General features: G+C 36.5%; 2 protein-coding genes across 4 annotated transcripts in view; both read right to left on the bottom strand.

Annotated features, from left to right (window-relative positions):
• Positions 1–18062, bottom strand: part of LOC309491101 (tumor susceptibility gene 101 protein) — a 186551-nt gene extending 168489 nt beyond the window's left edge. For 2 of the 3 annotated variants that reach the window (XM_082160547.1, XM_082160546.1), the window contains exons 1-6: positions 17916–18062; positions 17537–17624; positions 16426–16491; positions 16160–16323; positions 15978–16068; positions 15531–15644 (exon numbers count right to left, since the gene is read on the bottom strand). In XM_082160547.1, coding sequence (XP_082016673.1) covers positions 15541–15644; positions 15978–16068; positions 16160–16323; positions 16426–16491; positions 17537–17624; positions 17916–17960 — 558 coding nt within the window. In that variant the 5' untranslated portion in view covers positions 17961–18062 and the 3' untranslated portion in view covers positions 15531–15540. Of the gene's footprint in view, positions 1–14584; positions 15645–15977; positions 16069–16159; positions 16324–16425; positions 16492–17536; positions 17625–17915 lie in introns of those variants that run through there. The other variant, XM_082160545.1, reaches the window with a different exon arrangement.
• On the bottom strand, positions 179–14726 carry tsg101a (tumor susceptibility 101a). Its single transcript, XM_082160499.1, has 10 exons — positions 14585–14726; positions 13537–13624; positions 13380–13445; positions 13136–13299; positions 12866–12992; positions 6700–6757; positions 6417–6511; positions 2057–2259; positions 1704–1943; positions 179–1570 (listed from the first exon to the last, which is right to left on the bottom strand). The coding sequence occupies exons 1-10, from the start codon at positions 14624–14626 to the stop codon at positions 1481–1483; spliced, it is 1173 nt and encodes a 390-aa protein (XP_082016625.1). The 5' UTR covers positions 14627–14726; the 3' UTR covers positions 179–1480.
• Positions 18063–21464: the final 3402 nt, after the last annotated feature.

Below are 21464 nucleotides of genomic sequence, written 5' to 3'. Positions count from 1 at the left end.
GTTTGTGAACCATGTTGTTTAAATAATCTGTCAAAAGAGCATTTCCAAAGGTGTATTAAATAGCATCAATATAAGGCTGGTCTTGAGTTTAATACCTCAAGGTCAAAATACAAGTTAGCACAGTGGGACCTGCCAACCATTTATTACACACACTGATATGAAAACATGAGGCAATTGCTGAACATTCACAAATCTATCAAGATGTTCTTTTATTTGATCTGCTTGACAATCTATAGCCTGGAACAAATAAGAACAAATATTAGGGGGGAAAGTCTCTAAGAAACTGCAACGCAAGTCTTAAAAATGTAATTCACATCCCAAAAGTGCATTAAAACAATTGCAACTGAAATCCAACAGGTAAGAAAAAAAACATCTAAAGAATTGTTAATATTTTAAACCCATTTAGAAGAATAAACGGTCAGAAAATTGAAAGTACAGTACAACAGTTTATATCTTTTCAGTTTTCAAAACAAACATTATTAGTAACAAACCATACTTTGTATACAACTAAATGATTTACAGTTATAACGTCATAACAATAAATCTGGAACACCAAATAGTTCCCAATTGTGACGATAAATAATAAATTCAGCAAAATAAATGTAATAAAATTGCAATACTGAACCATAAGTCATCACTGTTTTCCATAAGGTGAATCTCAAGAAATGTCATATTTTACCCCAAAATAAAAAAGGGAACAATAAATTATATTTCGCATAAAGTAAATGAAGTCGATTTTTAGACAGTTATTTATTTTGCATTGTGATATTAAAGACATTTTACAAAAAAATTCGTAGTCAAGAGAAGAAAAAAAAGATAAAATACAAATTAAATGTAATGTTGATTTTAATTGAAAAAAGTAATCCAAAATGCTTGGACCGGATAAGATTTTATTAATGTATTACAGTAATAACAATAAGACTTCATTTTTCTCATGTACTTGACTGTCATGATAATGCCACAATGTAAAAAATCTTAATAGTCCTAAAAATAGGTTTCATCTTTTTATGCAAAATGTACATTTTTCTTTTCATTTTTGGGGTGAATTTCCCTGTGATTCACGTAGGTATGGAGTATGACAATATTTTTTAACAGTGCCTGAATGAAAATAGGAGTAGCTATTAACATTTGAGAGCAGTTTTCTCACATATTACCTGTGGATGTCACATTTTAAATGTATCACTTGGTACGGTTAATATAAGTATCTAAAGCCAAAGACCCAAACACCTGCCAGTTTAACATGAGAAGCTCAAATCAAAGAAGGAACAAAAATGTCTATGACGTTTCATTTACTTCTAAATCTCATGACTAGTTTTGACCTTTTAGCGTTCAAATATCGAAATCAAGGAGGTACAGTAGCTAAAATTCTCACAGAAGTAAAATATCATAAACTGGTGAGCTCCCACTGACCCAGATCAGAGTCCGGGTCATATGATCAGCGCTGGAGTGTCAGGAGGAGAATGTACTGGTGACGGCAGGGTCAGTAAAGGTCACTCAGTCCAGCGGTCTTTCGTGCTTTCTGCATGAGCGCTCGCAGCTGGAACTGTTTTCGGGACAGCAGACGCACATGCTGAGGACAAAAACAGGGTCAAAAAAAAAAAGTCAAACATAACAGTACCAAGAAAATCAAATACTGGACAATAAATGGCAAGTCTGTGCCAAAACTTCAGTTCTCTGAAAAAAAACCAAAGAAATAGAAAGACCTTGAGAAAGACCTCCAGGTCGATGACTCCTCTCCGCAGGGCTTCTCCCAGGTAAAAGATGGTGTCCTCTATGGCGTTCTCCTCTGCATACAGGTTCAGGATCTGCTTGTAGAGCGGGGCTGTCGGTATGATCACGTCATCAATGTCATTGTTTTCTGATTGGTTCTCCATCTTCTCCAGAGCTTCACTCAGTTCCTCGTCCTTCTTCTTGAGGAGCTCAATGTTTCGGTCCACCTCAGCCTGAAGGTGCACAAACACACATCTAACGTCATGCTTTTACAAAAACTGTGGGATTTCAATGCAGAATTTGGGAAGAACAACCTTCCCTATGGAATAATTGCAAACGTTCTTACCACTTCCTGGTCCAGGCGGGACACCATGTCTTCCAGCTTCTGGTGTCCTTTCTTCAGGTCTTCCTCTGTCCTCTTCAGGGCGTCCAGCTCGGCTTGTGCTCTGTCCATCTCCTCCTTCATTCTCCAGCGCAGTTTATCGCTCACAGCCGAGATTAGCGATGCTCGGATGGTGTCCTCACCGATCGTACCATCACGACTTGGACCTGGAGGGAGAAGAGACAGAGACACAGATTTAGTGCCGCAGTTTTTTAGAGATAGCCAAGGTTATGAGTTTGATTCCTAAGAAATGCATGAACTAATAAAATGAATACACTGAATGCAATGTAAGCTGCTTTGGAGGAAAGCATCTGCTAAATGTAAATTTAATGAGATCGATTGAGTCTCATTCACTAACCGTGCGTGAAATCTGCATACGAACGTTTTCGCGAACAAATCATGATTCATCAGTAACTTTCATTCTTAAAAATTTAGAAACAACTGAAACCAGACATATGCAAAAATCATATGCTCTGGGTGGTCTTATAAACATGTTTAGATGAAATTACATACATATTTAATCTTAAATATATATAAACATACACTATATTGCCAAAAGTTTTGGGACGTCTGCCTTTACATGCACATGACCTTTAATGACATCCCATTCTTAATCCGTAGGGTTTAATATGGAGTTGGTCCACCCTTTGCAGCTGTAACACTTCAACTCTTCTGGGAAGGCTTTCCACAAGGTTAAAGAGGTTGTTTATGGGAATTTTTGACCATTCTTCTAGAAGTGCATTTGTGAGGTCAGGCACTGATGTTGGACGAGAAGGCCTGGCTCTCAGTCTCCGCTCTAATTCATCCCAAAGCTGTTCTATCGGGTTGAGGTCAGGACTCTGTGCAGGCCAGTCAAGTTCCTCCACACCAAACTCGCTCATCCATGTCTTTATGGACCTTGCTCAGGCAGATGGCAAGTGGCAATGCAGTCAGGCAAGTCCCGTTCTCCTGGCAACCGCCAAACCCAGACTCGTCCATCGGATTGCCAGACAGAAAAGCGTGATTCGTCACTCCAGAGAACACGTCTCCACTGCTCTAGAGTCCAGTGGCGGTGGCTTTGGATGTAAGGCTTGGATGCAGCTGCTCGGCCATGGAAACTCATTCCATGAAGCTCTACGCACTGTTCTTGAGCTAATCTGAAGGCCACACAAAGTTTGGAGGTCTGTAGCTATTGACTCTGCAGAAAGTTGGCGACTTCTGCGCACCTCAGCATGTGCTGACCCTGCTCTGTGATTTTACGTGGCTGAGTTGCTGTTGTTCCCAATTGCTTCCCCTTTGTTATAATACCACTAACAGTTGACCGTGGAATATTTAGTAGAGAGGAAATTTCACGAATGGACTTATTGCACAGGTGGCAACCTCTAACGGTACCACACTTGAATTCACTGAACTCCTGAGAGCGACCCATTCTTTCACAATTGTTAGGCACGTTAGTATATTAACCCCAAAAATGGTTTTAAGCAAGTTATTTTTATCTTTTGCTGTAGTGTGACTGTGGGAAATATCAGTTTACATTTCCAAACATTCCTTTTGCCATTAATTGTAATAATCTAGTTAGATTTTTGTATGCACAGGGAGTCTGACAATACAGAGTTTCATTCCACTGTGAAAACAAGCCTTTTTCTCCATTATTACATAAGTTGTGCCTCTAAGAACGCCTGCTGTCAGTGAGCAGCTCAGAAACGTGTTCATACTATCTCAGACATACAGAGACACTCACACATTCTACATAGCACTGTAGTTAATGTCATGGTTCAGACCTAATGATGAAAGTTCCCTAGGGACTGATATCCTCTTCTCACTCCTGCCACTCTAAATATACCCACTAGCCTCTCTGTCAAACTGGATGAACCAAGTCCTTTGACCTTTACCAGCTCAGAATCTAGTTACAGGCCCAACCTTTCAGAGCGCTCCAACGCGGTCACTGTAAACCAGTCACGGAGCCGGGGAGAAGACCAGAGGTCAGGGTCACGACGAGGCAGAGATAGAGGAGTAGAGCTAATGTAAAGGGTGAACTGTGTTGTACTTTTATGAAACTGACATTAACACGTTGTCTCATATAATTCAGGGAAGCTGTGTCTTGTCCAATATCTTATTTTAGATGAACTCCTAATACTGCAATATACTCTTGACAACTGAGTAAAAGTCTAGTTAAAGAATGATATATATAGTAAAGGCGTTCTGTTGCCAATTCAGATGAACTCAGATGCAGATTAAATAAAGCCAGTTCAGACTGAATGTTGGCAATTCTCACACTCAAATTGAATATTGCTAATCCAGATTAACTCATCAATAAAAAAAAATAAAAAGACAATTCACACTATTGAATGGTACTAATCCAAATTCAGAGTAAATGCTACCAATTCAAATGAATTCAGATTCAAAATGAATACCAATTCAGTTTAGCTCTGATTCAGATTCAAGTGTTGTCAATTTAGATTAACTTGCATTAATGTTCAGTGATTTAGATAAACTCATATTTATATTGAATGCAACCACTTTAGATTAACTAATTTAGATTTGGATTAAATGCTGCTCATTTAACTGCAGAGTAAAGGCAAAGGCTAATTTAAGGCTAAATTCAGACTCAAACTGAATGCTACCACTTTAGTGTAGCTCAGATCAAATGTTGCTAATTCAGATGAACTCATAGTCATACTGAATCTAGCAAATTTAGATGAACTCATATTCAGAATGAATGTTGCCAGTTCAAATTAATTCAGAATCTAGTTCAGTTTCTCTGATTCAGATTCAGTGTTGCCAATGCAGATTAACTCAGATTCATATTTAATGTTGCAATTTATGTACTGTTAATTCAGATCTACTCTTTTTTTTAAACGTTTTCGATTCTCTTTGTACACATATACACTCTTTAATAGACGTATTCACATTTAAACACAATTTAAACAAAGTATTATTCAATGCATTACTTCTATATAATTATATATTAAGTTGCTCAAGCAAGTGGTAAAATATTTAACCATGCACTTATATTAAAATTGCATACATTTTAAATTAAAACTTAAAATTTACAAAAACAGCAGACTCATACCCTTTCTTTTGCATAATTTAAATCTTTATACAATAAATCTTGCATGTTACGAAGAACTTGTTTTTCCACCTCCACGAATGAGACAAGTGTTGTTCATTATGTCGCATTGTTGAGGTAAACTGTGGTTTTCTTTGATTTACCCCGGTCTTAAAGTAAAAAGATGACTGTGAAAAATAGTAGTATTTAATTAAATGCATTTATGGTGAGATTACTACATTTTATTTGATTAAATGCATTTATGACGAAATTCCTACATTTTCATGTCAATCTGTGTTCATTTTGTGTTCATGGATTTGACCATGAACCATGCGCTGTCACTTTAATTCAGCGCGTGCAGCACAGCAAAATAGACTCGGTGCGGAAATGATCGCTGTACTGCTGTATACGCACCGCAACTGGAACGGATCGCCAGACCGCATCCGTATGCAGTGTGAAAGCTCTAACCTGTTAACATGGGTACGCACGGCATAGCGCATACAGAGTATGTATGAAACGGGCGCTAGCAACATTTGATCTGAATCTGAGATCATCTGAATTGGCAACACTGAATCTGAGCTAAACTGAAGTGGTAGCATTCAGTTTGAATCTGAATTAATTTGAATTGTCCACGTTTAATTTGAATCTGTGTTAATGTGAATTGATAGCCTTTACTCTGCATTTAAATGAGCAGCATTCAATTCGAATCTAAATTAGTTCATCTAAAGTGGTTGCATTCAATATGAATATGAGTTTATCTAAATCACTGAACATTAATGCAAGTTAATCTAATTTGACAACACTGAATCTGAATCAGAGCTAAACTGAATTGGTATTCAGTTTGAATCTGAATTAATTTGAATTGGTAGCATTTACTCTGAATTTAAAGAAGATTTTTAGCTGAAACCGTGGTCCCTGGTGAATCACCAAGGACCACGGTTTCAGCTAAAAATCTTCTTTACATTTCTACTGAAGAAATAAACACATATATCTTGGATGGCCTGAGGGTGATCCAAAAAAATTTTTGGGTGAACTAACCCTTTAATGTTGCCAGTTAAGATGAACTCAGATGCAAATTCACATCAATCCAGTAAATGGATTGTTGGCAATTAATTTGGCAATTCAGATTGAAAGTATCAGGAAAAAGTATGAAAAATGACATCTGAGGCCTACAACTGAAGTTTAAAAAATAAAATCCATATGGCTTATTCCGAGGATATTGTGATTTTTGGGTTAAAATTATTTATGAAGTAGTTTATCTCCAGAAATGAGCCAAATGCAAACATGGGAACTCACCCACAGTGGTGGCAGGAGTCTGGGAAGGGTAATGTGCAGGACCACCTGTGGCAGGATAAGCATTGCCTCCTGGGTAAGGGTAACCTGGGTAACCACTGAAGAAGACATAAACCATTACATAACCAATGAATTACACTCTTTAATTACAACACTGCCCTTTAAACCATTTGTTTTTATATCATGAGGGTTGGAAAAAGTATTAATGACTTTAACAGGTTTATTTAATATTGTTCAGGCTGTTGCATGTGATCTTTGATCGGACTGAATCAGACTGAATCATTACCATGGGTTTGGGTTGGGCCCGTAGGGAGACACTGCTGGCATTCCAGGCATATAGGACTCTGGAAGGAGGAGAAGGACACAAAACAAACACTTCAGTATGGAGCAGGGAGACATCTGCTGTTTAAAACAGGCATTACTTTGTAAAATGGGAATGGTTTAGTGATCATGTGAAGCTTATTTCACAATCTGAGCTGAAAAAATAAGTCGCATGAAAGTCTACATTTTCAGTGCCCAAAATATATGATATTGCAATCATAAAAATTTACATTACGTTTTCCTTATAACAGATTAAAGTATCTATGTTTTACCACCACGCATCCTATGAGGAATATAATCTCCAGGTCAAGAAATGTCTGTACCCTATTGCCAAAATCTTCAAAAATTAGAAATGATATTTTGCACACAAAAAAGTCTATATAAATTCTCTTTTTATATATTTAAAACTGTACATGTTTTGTTTTCTGTAGGGATGCTCATATCAGGATTTTTGCAGACGATACCGATTACCGATTTTTTTTGTCATCCGATTCATTCAAGCTTTATAAAAGTAAAAATTAACCTCTCTGTTTAATTACTTTTTTTTTTTCAGATAAGTAATAAGAAAGACATTGTTTACAGTAATGCTATAGAATAGATGGATGTTTTAATTGAGAATCAAAAAAATAAAGCACAACAAATAACAATTTTACAATTTAAAAAAAGGGCTTATGCAAAACCCTATCTTTGCTCAATTCTTGCGCCACTCCTGTTCAACCTATACATGTTCCCACTGAGCCAAATAATGAGAAAGAACCAAACTGTTTACCACAGCTATGCAGATGATACCCAGCTCTACTTAGCCCTATCGTCTAAAAGACTACAGCCCCATTGACTCCCTGTGCCAATGCATTGATGAAGGGAACAGTTGGATGTGCCAAAACTTTCTTCAGTTAAACAAAGACAAAACTGAAGTCACATTGCGTTTGGAAACAAAGATGAAGTTCTCAAGGTGAATGCATACCTTCACTCTAGGGATCAAACAACTAAAAATCAAGTCAGGAATCTCGGTGTGACTCTAGAGTCAGACCTTAGCTTCAGTAGTCATGTCAAAGCAATAACTAAATAAAAAATCATCAAATATCATCTCACAAATATTGCAAGAATTAGATGTTTTGTTTCCAGACAAGACTTAGAGAAACTTGTTCATGCTTTCATCCCCAGCAGGGTGGATTATTGTAATGGACTCCTCACTGGAGTCGGGGCTGTAGTCTCTACTGGGTGGTTGCCCTGCACGCTTAATAAACAAACTACAGCTGGTCCAAAACGCAGCAGCTTGAGTTCTTACCAGAACCAGGAAGTATGACCATATTAGCCTGGTTCTGTCAACACTGCATTGGCTCCCTATTAAACATCGTATACATTTTAAAATATTGCTGATTACTTACAAAGCACTAAATGGTTTAGCACCCCAGGTACTTGAGCGAGCTCTTAACGCATTATAGTCCTTCACGTCTATTGCGATCTCAAAATTCCGGCCAGTTGATAATACCTAGAATATCAAAATCGACTGCTGGCAGTAGATCCTTTTCCTATTTAGCACCAAAACTTTGGAACAGTCTTCCTACCATTGTCCGGGAAGCAGACACCCTCTCTGTCAGTTCAAAGCCAGACTAAAAACACATCTCTTTGACCAAGCATACACATAACACATTATAGACTTTTATAATTCAATGTTAGGCTGCATAGATCAGTTCAGCTGGAACCGGGAACACTTCCCATAAATCCTGATGTACTCGTTACATCATATGAAGAATGGCATCTACGCTAATTTTAGTGTTTTTGTTTATCCCGAGGTTTTCCCGCAGCCTGCCGGATCCAGGCTGTATCCAGATCTGATGAAGGACCTGCGCCTGGACCCGATGTCATAGCGGGGTGCTAAAGTGCCAACTAGTTTCTCCTTATGGAGGATCCCTTTACCACTCTACAGATAAAGCATTGTCGGGAAAATGCGGTTCGCGTATCTACCCCGAAGTGATAAAATTCTGTATCAAAAATGTTAAGGCCAGACAAGTAGTTTTTTAAGGCTTGGTTTGTAGGGAATTACAAACCTGCGCACATATATTCAAACGCGCATACCAATAGACTGAACTCATAATACGCATATGCACGCCATCAGTGTTCTCAGGTTTCGCGTTTAAAGTCTGTGTAGAGTTTCCTGTTAAAACGGTGTTGTGTTAGCGGCCCCTAAGTTAATAACTAATGATCATTGTGACGGAAGTGAATCAATCAAATTAACTTTAGCTGGAAAATAACTTTATTCAAAAACTGCTATAAAGCCAAAACAATCTCTGTTACTTTAAACTATCCTTCTATCTCTGTAAAGCCGCTTTGGAACAATCTACATTGTTAAAAGCGCTATATAAATGAAGATGACTTGACTTGACTCACTGGCCTTCCCAAAAAGACCATAAGACAGTTTCAGCTCATACAGAACGCTGAGCAGAACCAGAACATATCACACCAGTCCTCAAGTCTTTACACTGGCTCCCAGTTACATTTAGGATTGATTTTAAAGGATTATTACTGGTATATAAATCATTCAATGGCCTAGGACCTCAATACATTGCAGATATGCTCACTGAATATAAACCCAACAGATCACTCAGATCATTAGGATCATATCAGCTAGAAATACCAAGGGTTCACTCTAAGCATGGCGAGTCCGCTTTTAGCTATTATGCCAGCCGCAGCTGGAAGCAGCTTCCAGAAGAGATCAGATGTGCTCCTACTGTACTCACTTTCAAATCCAGACTCAAAGCACATCTGTTTAGCTGTGCTTTTACTGAATGAGCACTGTGCCACTGTGCGTCCGACTGATTAGACTGTATTTTAACTCTGCATTCTCCTTTTGATTCTAAACTGAACTCAAATGGCACTGATTGATAACCGGTGTCTTGTGAAGGGTATTGTAGTAGTGGGGGAAACCCTGATGGTCCTGATGACCAAATTTGTGAGCAAGTGCTCACCTTTCTGTTGTGGAGTTTGAGAGGGATTGACTCATGACAGTCATGGGAACACTGTGGTGACTAGTACAGATTACTGGTCTGGATTGGTACAGATTACTAATCTGGTGGGCTCAGATAATCCACGGTATATGAACATCCACAGAAGAATACTGACCGTCGTGGGGAAATCTCAGAGTCAAAATAAGATACACCGGTGTTTTGCCAGATGAGAAGTTTATTCTATGTATCATATTTTTACTATTTTAATTCATTTTACTTTAATTCATTTTATAACTGTATCATTTATCTCTTTTAATTCCTTTTAGAACTGTTTTAATTTCCCCTGCTTTTATTTTGTGTCTATTTTCTATGCAAAATTAGAATTTTCCTTGCTTTTGTTTTGTGATTATTTTTATCCCTCTCTATTTAAAGCACTTTGAATTGCCATAGAGTATGAAATGTGCTATATAAATAAACTTGCCTTGCCTATCCATATTAGGATATTCCAGCTTATTAAAGAGCCTACAAGTCTTTATGTCAAACTGAGCATAATTACAACAACCAATAAGGTGTAATTAAACATTGTCCAATATGTGGCTTAAAAAAAAAAAAAAAACTGGAACTCCTTTATGAACAAAATTAGCCGTCTGATACTAAAATGATCAGGAATATTATTCAGCAAGTGCTGAGTATTTGTGTCCTTCCTTCACCTAAAAATTCTGTCTTCATTTACTCACCCTCAAGTTGTTCCAAACCGGTATGAGGTTCTTTCTTCTGCTGAACACAAATGGAAAAGAATACTAGGAAAAAAATACTATGGAAGTCAATGGGGTCCATCAACTGTCTGGTTACCGACACTCTTCAAAATATCTTCTTTTGTGTTCAGCAGAAGAACGAAACTCATACAGGTTTGAAACAAGTTGAGGGTGAGTAGACGATGACAAAATTTAAATTTTTAAGTGAACTATTCCTTTAAGTAGTCTTTATAAATTCAGGCTTTTCACCTCTTTTCATCCAAAACATATGCGGCTGTACTGAATAGTCGCTCATCATCAACACTCGAGCGCTAAACTTCAAGCACTAGAAATAGAAATACAACATCAATGTATTTCAAATGTATTTGTACAATCAAACGTGCATAATCTTCACAAAAGTGATTTAGTTAAGAGCAATGATAGACTGTTTGATTAACATGAATGACAAGGACGACAGCAGCTTTATCAGCCGGGTTTCACTTTAACACCGAATGCACTGTTTACGTTCATTTAAAGGATTCGTTCACTTCAAAATTAAAATTTCCTGATAATTTACTCACCCCCATGTCATCCAAGATAATCATGTCTTTCTTTCTTCAGTCGAAAAGAAATTAAGGTTTTTGAGGAAATTCCAGGATTTTCTCCATATAGTGACTTCAATGGGGTCCAACGGTTTAAAGGTCCAAATTTCAGTTTCAGTTTCAGTGCAGCTTCAAAGGCTCTGCACGATCCCAGCCGAGGAATCACGTTGAAAGGTCAGACGTGTTCCGGTTAAAAAAATTTAGCATAGGGCGAAAAACTCCAAACATCTCATTTTCTCCTCCAACTTCAAAATTGTCCGTCATTGTTGTTTTACCTTTTATTTATTTTATTTTTGGGGGTAAATGGCGTTTGACTTAGTCTTTGCACGTTGGCTTTGTAAACACTAGATCAGTACTTCCGCCTACTTAACCTTTCAACGTGATTATGTAATGCGTGGCGCATCACAGACCTAGTGCAAGATGAGCATTTGTGGTTAAAAAGTATATAAATGTTTTTTTTTTTTTTTTTTTTTTTATGTTTCGAATGTTTCGCCTGATAAGACTCTTATTCCTCGGCTGGGATCGTGTAAAGCTCTTTGAAGCTGCACTGAAACTGCAATTTGGACCTTCAACCCATTGGACGCCATTGAAATCCACTATATGGAGAAAAATCCTGGAATGTTTTCCTTAAAAACCTTCATTTCTTTTCGGCTTTGTAATTATCAGGAAATTTTAATTCTGAAATGAACTAATCCTTTAAGACATTAACGACTGTGTTTTCGAAAATACTTGCAAAGACGGGCCTTTTGACAGATACAAATTCTGTCAATCACACACCAGTTCAGTTTTGTTGTTTAAGTTTGCTGACGATACCTCTGTAGTTGGTCTTATTACTAACGGAGATGAGTCTGACTACCGCAGAGAAGTGGAGGGGCTGGTGAAATGGTGCGAAAGCTATAACTTGATTCTTAACATCTCAAAAACCAAGGAACTGGTTGTGGATTTTAGAAGGACCCCTAGTCCCCTCCCTACGCTCTCCATTAATGGGGTGGAGGTGGAGAGGGTCACTTCCTTCCAGTTCTTGGGGACCACAATCCAGGAATCCTTATCATGGGAGCTCAACACTAATTTTAAGATCAGTAAAGCTCACCAGCGACTCCACTTTCTGCGGCAGCTTAAAAAGTTTAGAGTCAGTCGAGTTGCCATGACCCACTTTTATAGGTCAACTATTGAAAGCGTGCTCACTTTTTCCATGCTTGTCTGGTTCGGTCACACAACCGCTCAGGACAAAACTAGGTTGGAAAGAGTAGTACGCAGAGCATCAAAAATTATAGGCTGTAGTCTCCCTTCACTTTCTTCACTTTTCTCCACCAGAATAATCAGAAAGGCTAAAAACATCATAGCGGACCACTCTCACCCTGCTTACCATCTCTTTAATCTCCTTCCATCAGGAAGAAGATATAGGAGCATTAAGACCTCCACATCACGTTTTAGAGACAGCACTTACCCTCTGGCTATCCGACATCTGAACTTGCACTGACTGGTAGCAGCACTCTATCAACTGTATGCACTGTGCACTTTCTCTGCCGAGGGGTATTGTCTTTTTTCTGCGGGGTTTTGGTCTAATGTCCTACTGTTTGCTGGGTATTGTTGCTGAACATTGTCTGTTTTTTTTTTTGTACTTATGATGTTTGTCTTTTAGGTTATTTATGTCTGAGAGTTGTACCAAGACAAATTCCTATCAACTTGTTGACATGGCAATAAATTTATTGAATTGAATTGAATTGAGATAAGTGTGTGTATCGGCCTATTTTAGATACTCCCGATCGAGTCACAGAACATGATTATCGGCCAATCGATCGGAGCATCCCTAGTGTCATGAACACACAATATGAAGAGATGCTTACGGTTGGGGGGTCCGGCAGCTTGGAAGGCCTGGTAAGGAGGCTGTGTCGTGGGTCTGGAGAAAACAGGCGGCTCCTCGCCAAACACCACAATCATGACCTGGATGAGCCCGTATAGATCTGACTGTGGCTAAAGGGCCAGGAGATAATAATGCAAAAGTTGAGTGAATGTTTCAAATTTCCATGTCATTTTTATTTCTTCGTGAGACGAAGACATTGGGGGAAAACATTGCTATTAGAATGAAACAGTTGTGTGTGATGATGGAGTCGTACATGCTTCCACTCGTGCAGGTAGGGCAGGTAGATCTTGCCGTTGGCATCAATGTGTTTGCCGGTCTTGATCATCATCGCACTGGTGGGCTTCACAAAACATATAGGAGGATTGTAGGGATACGTGTCCAACAGCCACAAGCACACGGGAATATTGTACACATTTCCTGAGACGGGAAAACCAGTTTAGTTATAAGTGTTATAATGTTGCCTTCATCTTTACACTATAAACAATTCTCTAACCCACCTCTATAACTAACTGGTACAGTTCCTGTGAGGCTCATCAAGTCTCTGGATGATCCGTCATTAAACACTGTGAGAGAAACATCAGTTACTCATGAAAAACTCAAAGTAGTACATTAACATTTCCAGTAAAAAGTGCAGATAGGATGAGAGAATCTTACCGTACGCATCCATAACGGGTTTGAGGTCTTTGTACTGAGAGATGACGTTTGTTATCTCTCGGACAGTGAGATCTCTGTACTTGTATTGCTGAATATAGAAAAACAATACACTAATATAAATAACCCAATAATCTTATTAACAAATTATTGTCTCTATTATAAAGCCTTATCAAAATGAATTGTATGAATGTACATTGAATCAATAATACATTTCAAACTGTTTAAATGTGTATTTAATCATATGTTAAGAATTATAAAGAATTTAAAAAGGCAAAAATAACATATGAAACCACCCAAATCCAATACATAGCCTACATTTAGTACATCTATATAATACAGGCAAATAACCTGCCTAACACAATAGATGAACTGAACTTAAACATTTAAAATTGTGTCTTGGCATCTAAATAAAATAAATATGTTTAAGTACTAAAATTACTCAAACTAAAACTGAAATAAAAATAAAGCTGAACCCATGGCAAAAGCCATATACAAAATTCAAAATCACATAAAATTACTATTACTAAAACTTAAAATTAAAACTGAAAATAAAAAATTAAAAGCTAATGCAAAATATAACTAAACATTATAATAGTACATTATTAATACTAACATAATAATACTGATGTAGCCTATTCTTAATTGTATGGTACACGTACATTAACGAGAAAATATACTTAGAAGCTAAGTTTCATTTTCTTTATCTTTTCTTATTTCAAAACTGTATCCATTATACGTGAATTGTATGAAACTAATTTAATCAAGATATATCATTCAACAATGAACTGTTAAGTGTAAACATCTTTCTTAATGTTACTAATGAAAGTTATTATAAAATAAAACATAACTATGTTGACTTTTAAAAACACCCAAATACAGTATTACAACTATTTCAGTACATCTAATATAAATATAGACAAATAACCTGCCTAATACAGTCGATATGACATTATTTCACATTTTAACACAATAAATATCAAATGTCCTTCATACTCTTCCCTATTAAATTTCAAAATGAGAGATTACAGATATAAGGCGCAATACAAACCTTCAGCATCTTTTTAAGAGCTCCTTCGTTGACAACAGCCATGATTTACTGTACAAATATAAAAAGTCCTGAGCAAAAAAAAAAAAAAAAAAAGAATGTGTGAAATATATGAATGTGTCTCAGCTCAGGCCAAAACACCCAACAAACCCTAAACACTCGTATTAACGGCTGCTGTGTGACACAAACACACTCTAAATGTCTTAAAAACTCATTAATATAGTCTGAATTATGGCTATTTAAAGACACTTCAATAGATATAAGTAAAATCGACAAGCGTTCATCTCGAGAGAGATAAACAATACGAACGATGCGAACGTCATACAGTAAGAGAGTTTCACTTCCGGTGGATCTTTCAAAATAAAAGTCTGACGAGTAGTTTCTGTTTATGATACATGACAAACATATATAATTCGTTAGTCATAATTCATTATTTATTTTATGCACTAAAAATAATATAATGCGTATGTTCTATTTAATAGACTTGAATTTTGTACTTTTAGTTTAGGTTGGTTCACATTTTTTAAATGTACATTCACAGTCGTATGTTAATTAAACCTCCACAGACAAAACCAACACTTGACAACACTTTTAAATTACTTTTAAATTAAAATTACTTTTGCAATGAATCAAATTTTTGAAACTTCATGTTCATTTTAATGTGAGTGAATATGTAGTGATGTCTAATTATAATATAATAAGTGTAGTATATGCACATTTACATAAGCTATCTGAGTAGGTGTTTTGACATAATACAGATCAAAATATGCATCAATAAAAAACATTTGAAAGAGCATGAATCACTAGGAAAACATTGCATCATAAACATGTGACTTGTGTATTTACATACAATTTACAAGACATTTATTCATACTGATCAAATTTAACATTCATTAGCCTATTATTATTTTTATACAACAGTTTTATTTACAAATCATATTGAAAAGACATTTAGAAAGCTAACAGATGGTTTCATTATGTTCGGAGAAAGGAAGATCATCCTCAGTATCCAGCGTCACATGTGAGAATTCCTCAAATGTCTGTACTTGGTGAGCAGAACTTGCTGTAAATAAACAAGAATTTAAATTGTACCTAAATATCCACACAAATACACAAAAAAACTTCTATAAGAGTGCAAAATAATAAAGTATCACTTTGTCATCAAAATGCCATGTTTTTCTGTTGTTGTACAAGTGCCATTGCACAGTTTAATAAACCATAAAATCACATCAATCATTGAACACTTTATCATATTTCAGATAACCTAAACTAGGTCTAAACTTATCTGTTTCCCTGAAGCAATTAGAAGAGATGAAGAGATTCAGGAGTTAAACTGCTCTATTCACATGTGAAAAGTGAATGGGGTGAAGGGAATAAACAGGGAAACTATACTCACTATCTTCTGGGTCAAGACACATCCGCAGAGGAGGGATCTCGCTAAACACGGTCATCATAACCTGAATCAAGCCATGCAAGTCACACTGCGGCTGTAAATAAACCCCCAAACAAACAGAAAATTGTAAATCATTTGTATAGAGGCAGGCGAAAACCATTGTAGCATCTTCAAGCTAGTCTTACATGTCTCCACTCGTCCAGGTAAGGCATCAGGATCTCTCCATTGCTGTTGACGTGTTTGCTGGTCACAACAACCATCTCACGGGTGGGTTTCAGATAGCAGATGGGGGCCGTGCGTGGATAACTTTCCCTCAGCCACAAACTCACTGGGATATTGTACAGTTTCCCTAAAGCACAAAGTGTAGATGTGTTTTGCTTGCTGCATAACACGTTTCTTGACTGTAAAACAACAGGGAAGTAAGTCCACTTATCTTTATGGTCTAACTTACCATTAAAAAACACCTTAATAGTTCCAGTCAAACAGACCAAGGTCTTCGCTGTGCCATCATTAAAAACTGTGAGGAAATTACAAGCAAATGAAAAGCTGAAAAAGTTAAGGAAATTTATGTAGTTGGAAACATAAACAATCTTAAGTTCACTCTTAGGTTCACACTGTAAACTTTTCTTTGATTTATATGGTAAATAACTGTAAAATAACTGGCCATTAAAATGATTGTAATACAGTATAACCAAACAGTACTAAACTGTGATATAGACGCAATATTTTCTGTGATGTCCATTATTATTTACAGTAAATTCAAGTTAAATCAAACTCTTTGTCTTTGTAAAAGTACACTTTTTTATTTTAATTTTAAATACTTTTAAAAATAATAATTATTGTTATCATTGCTTTTATTCTTTAAAGCACCAGAACATTGTTATTTGTGGATAAAAATCATCAAAAGTAAAATGTGAGTGAATATGAAATTGTCATGTCCCAGTGTGTGAATCTGCATATTTACATATTTAAGTAAGTCCTTTGTTATGATAAAGTCTGAATATAAAAAAGATTTCAAACTAAACTGAGAATGAATTACTAGGAATGCACTGAATCATAAACAGAAATAATTGTATTTACATAAAATATAGTAGGCTATATAGGTGATATTCATGCTACATTTCTCAGGGGTTTTTGTGATGCCATTTATTAATTAGTGAGTTCAATTAAGAAAAGATTTTTGTTGTCATTGTAAAACTACAAAAAAAAATATTTTGCATTTTTGTTATCTTTGTATAACTTTCAATTATTTAAATGATTACACAATATTTTGAAATAAATTAAATTATTATTATATTATTTATATTATTATTTTTATAAAGCAACAAGAACATTAAGAATAAAATGTATTTGTATATATTTTAGAGCCTTTTATAACATCAGCCTGTAAAAACATTTTGCTTCAAAACAGTAGTTCTTCTGCGTATTATGTAATGTAATAGTGAAGTTAAACACAATATGTAAACTAGTAAAGTTTAAAGCCTACCGAACAATACAGTTTCCAAATGCTAATAGATATTTTGTGAAAATGCAATACAAATAAACTGAATCATATTGCTCACCAAATCTCTCCAGAACTGGCTCAAGATACTGATGCTGAGACAAAACCGTAGAGATCTCTGACAGCACCTTTCTCCTGTGATCGTATGTCTGAAAACACGTCCACATACAAGGCTTTATTATACGTATGCACTTACCTGCAACATACACCTAAAACTTTTCATAATGCCATGTCGTATTTGTAAGTAACACTTAAAGGCATAGAGTGATTCACCCAAAAATGATCATTATCATTAATCATCATTAAATCATTAAATTCATACCGGTTTAGAACAACTTGAGGGTGAGAAAATTATGAGATGATTTTCATTTTTGGGTGAGCTATCCCTTTAAGAAAGACAAATTGTGAGACATTTACATAAAAAATTCTTAAGGTTTTACCTTAGGTAATCTCCGCCTTAGATCACGAACTTGTGCAACTGTCATGATTTCAAATTAAACAAACTGAGACAAGTGTTGTTTAGCTCCTGAAGATCTTATGGTGTTTTTCACAGCAGGAAGTTTATGAAGCTCATAAGAGAGCTCCCTTCAGCTCAATAAAACAAGTTATTGCCATAAACAGCCAATAGCAGAGCAGTTTTAAGGACATTTATGCAAACTGGGATGAACTGTGATCTACCATCTAAAGGTCATTCAGAACAAATAAACTGCACATAAACATTCATGTATACTGTATGTGTGTGACAACCAAAGCTTTTTAGGTGCTTCTTCAAAAGACATCATAAGGAAGGAAACATTCATTCATGTCAATAATTGATGTACAGCCACACTAACTAAACCAAGCATGTTGTCTTGGAAATGTTCTATGTATTATATAGTTCTATATACAATTATTAATAGTCATGTGTTAAACCAACACAATCTCACAGTAATTCATAAGTATTTTATGAGGTGGATAATTCATACGACCTCACTCGTACGTTTTCTTACGATTAGTTCAGACCCCAGGTAAGTGTAGGGGTGGTCCTTCCTGGTGACTCTTTTGAAAATTTTACGAATTCATATGATTCACTCAAATCAAATATGAATTACTGTGGGTTGGAATTACAGATCGGGTTGGTTAAACCAAGCATTTTTCTGACCCGATAATATGGAAACCTTTGATGATGCAACATATTATATTATACATTGTTATGTTATGATATGATTATGATATGTTATATTTTATATGTTATATGTTATGACTAACTTTTATATTTTTCCATTTTTGGTTATTGTTACATGATTGTTATAATTAAGGTGTTTAAACATATATATATATATATACATGCATACATATAACATATACACAGTACAAGTTAAAAGTTTAGATGAATTAAGGTTTTAATTGAAGAAAGTCTCTTATGTTCACCAAGGCTGCATTTATTTAATCAAAAATTAAGATATGTTATTATACAGTAACATTGGGAAATATAACTACAAATTAAAATTAAAAGTATTCTCTCTTTTAAATTAATTCTTAAAAAAAGAAATTAATACTTGTATTAGGCAAGGATGCATTAAATTGGTCTAACAGTAAACACATTTATAATGTTTCAAAAGATTATTTTTTATATAATAAATGCTGTTCTTCTGAACTTTCTATTGTATTACATTTTCCACAAAACATATTAAGCATATAATATTCAATATACAATCATAATAATATACAGCTATGTCATAAATGTCACAGGAATAAATAACAACTTAAAATATATCGCCTACTGTATAAAAATGTAAAATGGCTATAAATAGTAATAATATTTCATAATATTACAGTTTTTACTGTGTGTATGTATATACAGCAAAAACATTATGACCACCTCCCTACAGTAATATTGCTGTTAGTCCTCTGAGTGCTGCAAAAACAGCGCCGACCCCCCGAGGCATGGACTCATGCGAGACTCCTGAAGGGGTCCTGTGGTTTCTGGCACCAAGACTTTAGCAGCAGATCCTTCAAGTCCTGTAGGTTGCGAGGTTTAGCCTCCGTGGATTGAACTTGTTGGTCCAGCACATCTCACGGATGCTCAATCGGATTGAGGTCTGGGGAATTTGGAGACCAGGGCAACACCTTGAACTCTTCACCATGTTCCTCAAACCATTCCTGAACAGTGTGTGCAGTGTGTCAGGGTACTTTGTCCTGCTGAAAGAGGCACTTCCACCAGGAAACACTATTGTCATGAAGGGGTGGACCTGGTCTCAACAATGTTGAGGAACGTGGAACGAAGGTGGAACGTGTCAAATTGTCGTCCACATGAATGGACGAATTTCCCAGCAGAACATTGTCCAGAGCCTCACACTCCCTCCACCGGCTTGACGTTTTCCCACCGTGAATCCTGGTGCATGACTTCCCCAGGTAAACGGCACACATACACATCTACCCATGTGACGTAAAGGAAATGGGACTCATTGGACCAGATGACCTTCTTCCACGGCTCCAAGGTCCAGTTCTGATGCTTGCGTGTCCGTTGTGCTTTCGACGGTGGACGGGTCACTCTGATCGCTCTGTGGCGACACGTTTCAGAGATACTCTGAGCCAGGTGCCTTGCCATAATTTGGTCCTTGTTAAAGTCACTCAGATCTTTATTCCTGCATCCAACATGAAATGATCATTTGCTAACCATTTAATCTTCCCAAAGACCTTAATATGTGACTCGTTAGGAGATAATCAACGATATTCACTTAACCTGTGACAGGTGACAACCACGAGAACATGCCTTGTTGATGCCAGAGGTCAGAGGAGAATGGCCAGACTGGTTCAGCTGATAGAAAGGCAACAGTAACTCAAATAACCACTCGTTACAACCGAGGTCTGCAGAAGAGCATCTCTGAACAAGTCTAACCTTGAAGCAGAAGACACACCGGTGACACTCCTGTCAGCTTACAACAGAAAACTGAGGCTATTATTCATAGAGGCTCACCAAAATTGGACAACAGAAGATTGAAAAAACGTTCTTGTTCTGACGAGTCTGGATTTCTGCTGCAACATTTAGATGGTCGGGTCAAAATTTTGCATAAAAACGTGAATGCATCGATCCATTCAGCCTTGTCTCAGCGGTTCAGGCTACTGGTGGTGTAATGGTGTCAGCATATCTGAGTATTGTTGCTGACCAGGTCCATCCATTTATGATCTCCTGATGGCTACTTCCAGGAGGATAACATGCCAAAGCTCAAATCATGGTTTCTTGAACATGACAATGAGTTCACTACTCAAATGGCCTCCACCGTCACCAGATCTCAATAGAGCACATTTGGGATGTGGAGGAACGGGAGACTCACATCATGGATGTGCAGCTGACAAATCTGCAGCAACTGCATGATGCTCTCATGTCAAAATCTCTGAGGAATGTTTCCAGCAGCTTGTTGAATCTGTGCCATGAAGAATTAAAGCAGTTCTAAAGGCAAAGGAGGGTCCAACCTGGTAGCAAGGTTAAACTAATAAAGTGGCCAGTGAGTGTATATATATATATATGCACACACACACACACACACACACACACACACACATTATATATAACAGTCGCACAGGGGTGCTGTTTTCTATGGAAGCTTGTTTCCGCCACAGAATAAAACATTTTAAAAGATAATTGCAACATTTTATCTCACAATTGCGATATAAAGTCACGCAATTCTGACTTTATATCTCGCAAATCTGACTTTCTTTAAATCTCCCAACTGCATGTTATAAAGTCAGAATTGCGAGATATAAACATGCAATTCCAAGAAAAAGTCAGAATTGCAAGTTTATTTCCCGCAATTGCGAGTTTATATCTCACAATTCTTACTTTATAACACACAATTTCAACTTTATAACACAATTTCGACTTTATAACACGCAATTCTGACTTTATAACAAACAATTTTAACTTTATATCACGCAATTCTGACTTTAGAACCCAATTTCGACTTTATAACACACAATTGCGACTTTATATCACGCAATTCTGACTT

This window comes from Leuciscus leuciscus, assembly GCF_965113295.1.
Source record: "Leuciscus leuciscus genome assembly, chromosome: 25".
In the NCBI taxonomy this organism is placed as follows: domain Eukaryota; kingdom Metazoa; phylum Chordata; class Actinopteri; order Cypriniformes; family Leuciscidae; genus Leuciscus; species Leuciscus leuciscus.
The sequence above is the reverse complement of the archived record's forward strand: the minus strand, read 5'-3'. Positions and strand labels throughout refer to the sequence as shown.

What these genes read in the sequence shown, in the direction of transcription:
- tsg101a (XM_082160499.1), bottom strand. Translation starts at nt 14,626, where the DNA reads ATGGCTGTTGTCAACGAAGGAGCTCTTAAAAAGATGCTGAAG. An exon ending in ACCTGCACGAGTGGAAGCAT is followed by an intron (nt 12,993 to 13,135) that starts GTACGACTCCAT and finishes CTGGCCCTTTAG; the next exon opens with CCACAGTCAGATCTATACGG. An exon ending in CCCGCCTGGACCAGGAAGTG is followed by an intron (nt 1,944 to 2,056) that starts GTAAGAACGTTT and finishes GTGCACCTTCAG; the next exon opens with GCTGAGGTGGACCGAAACAT.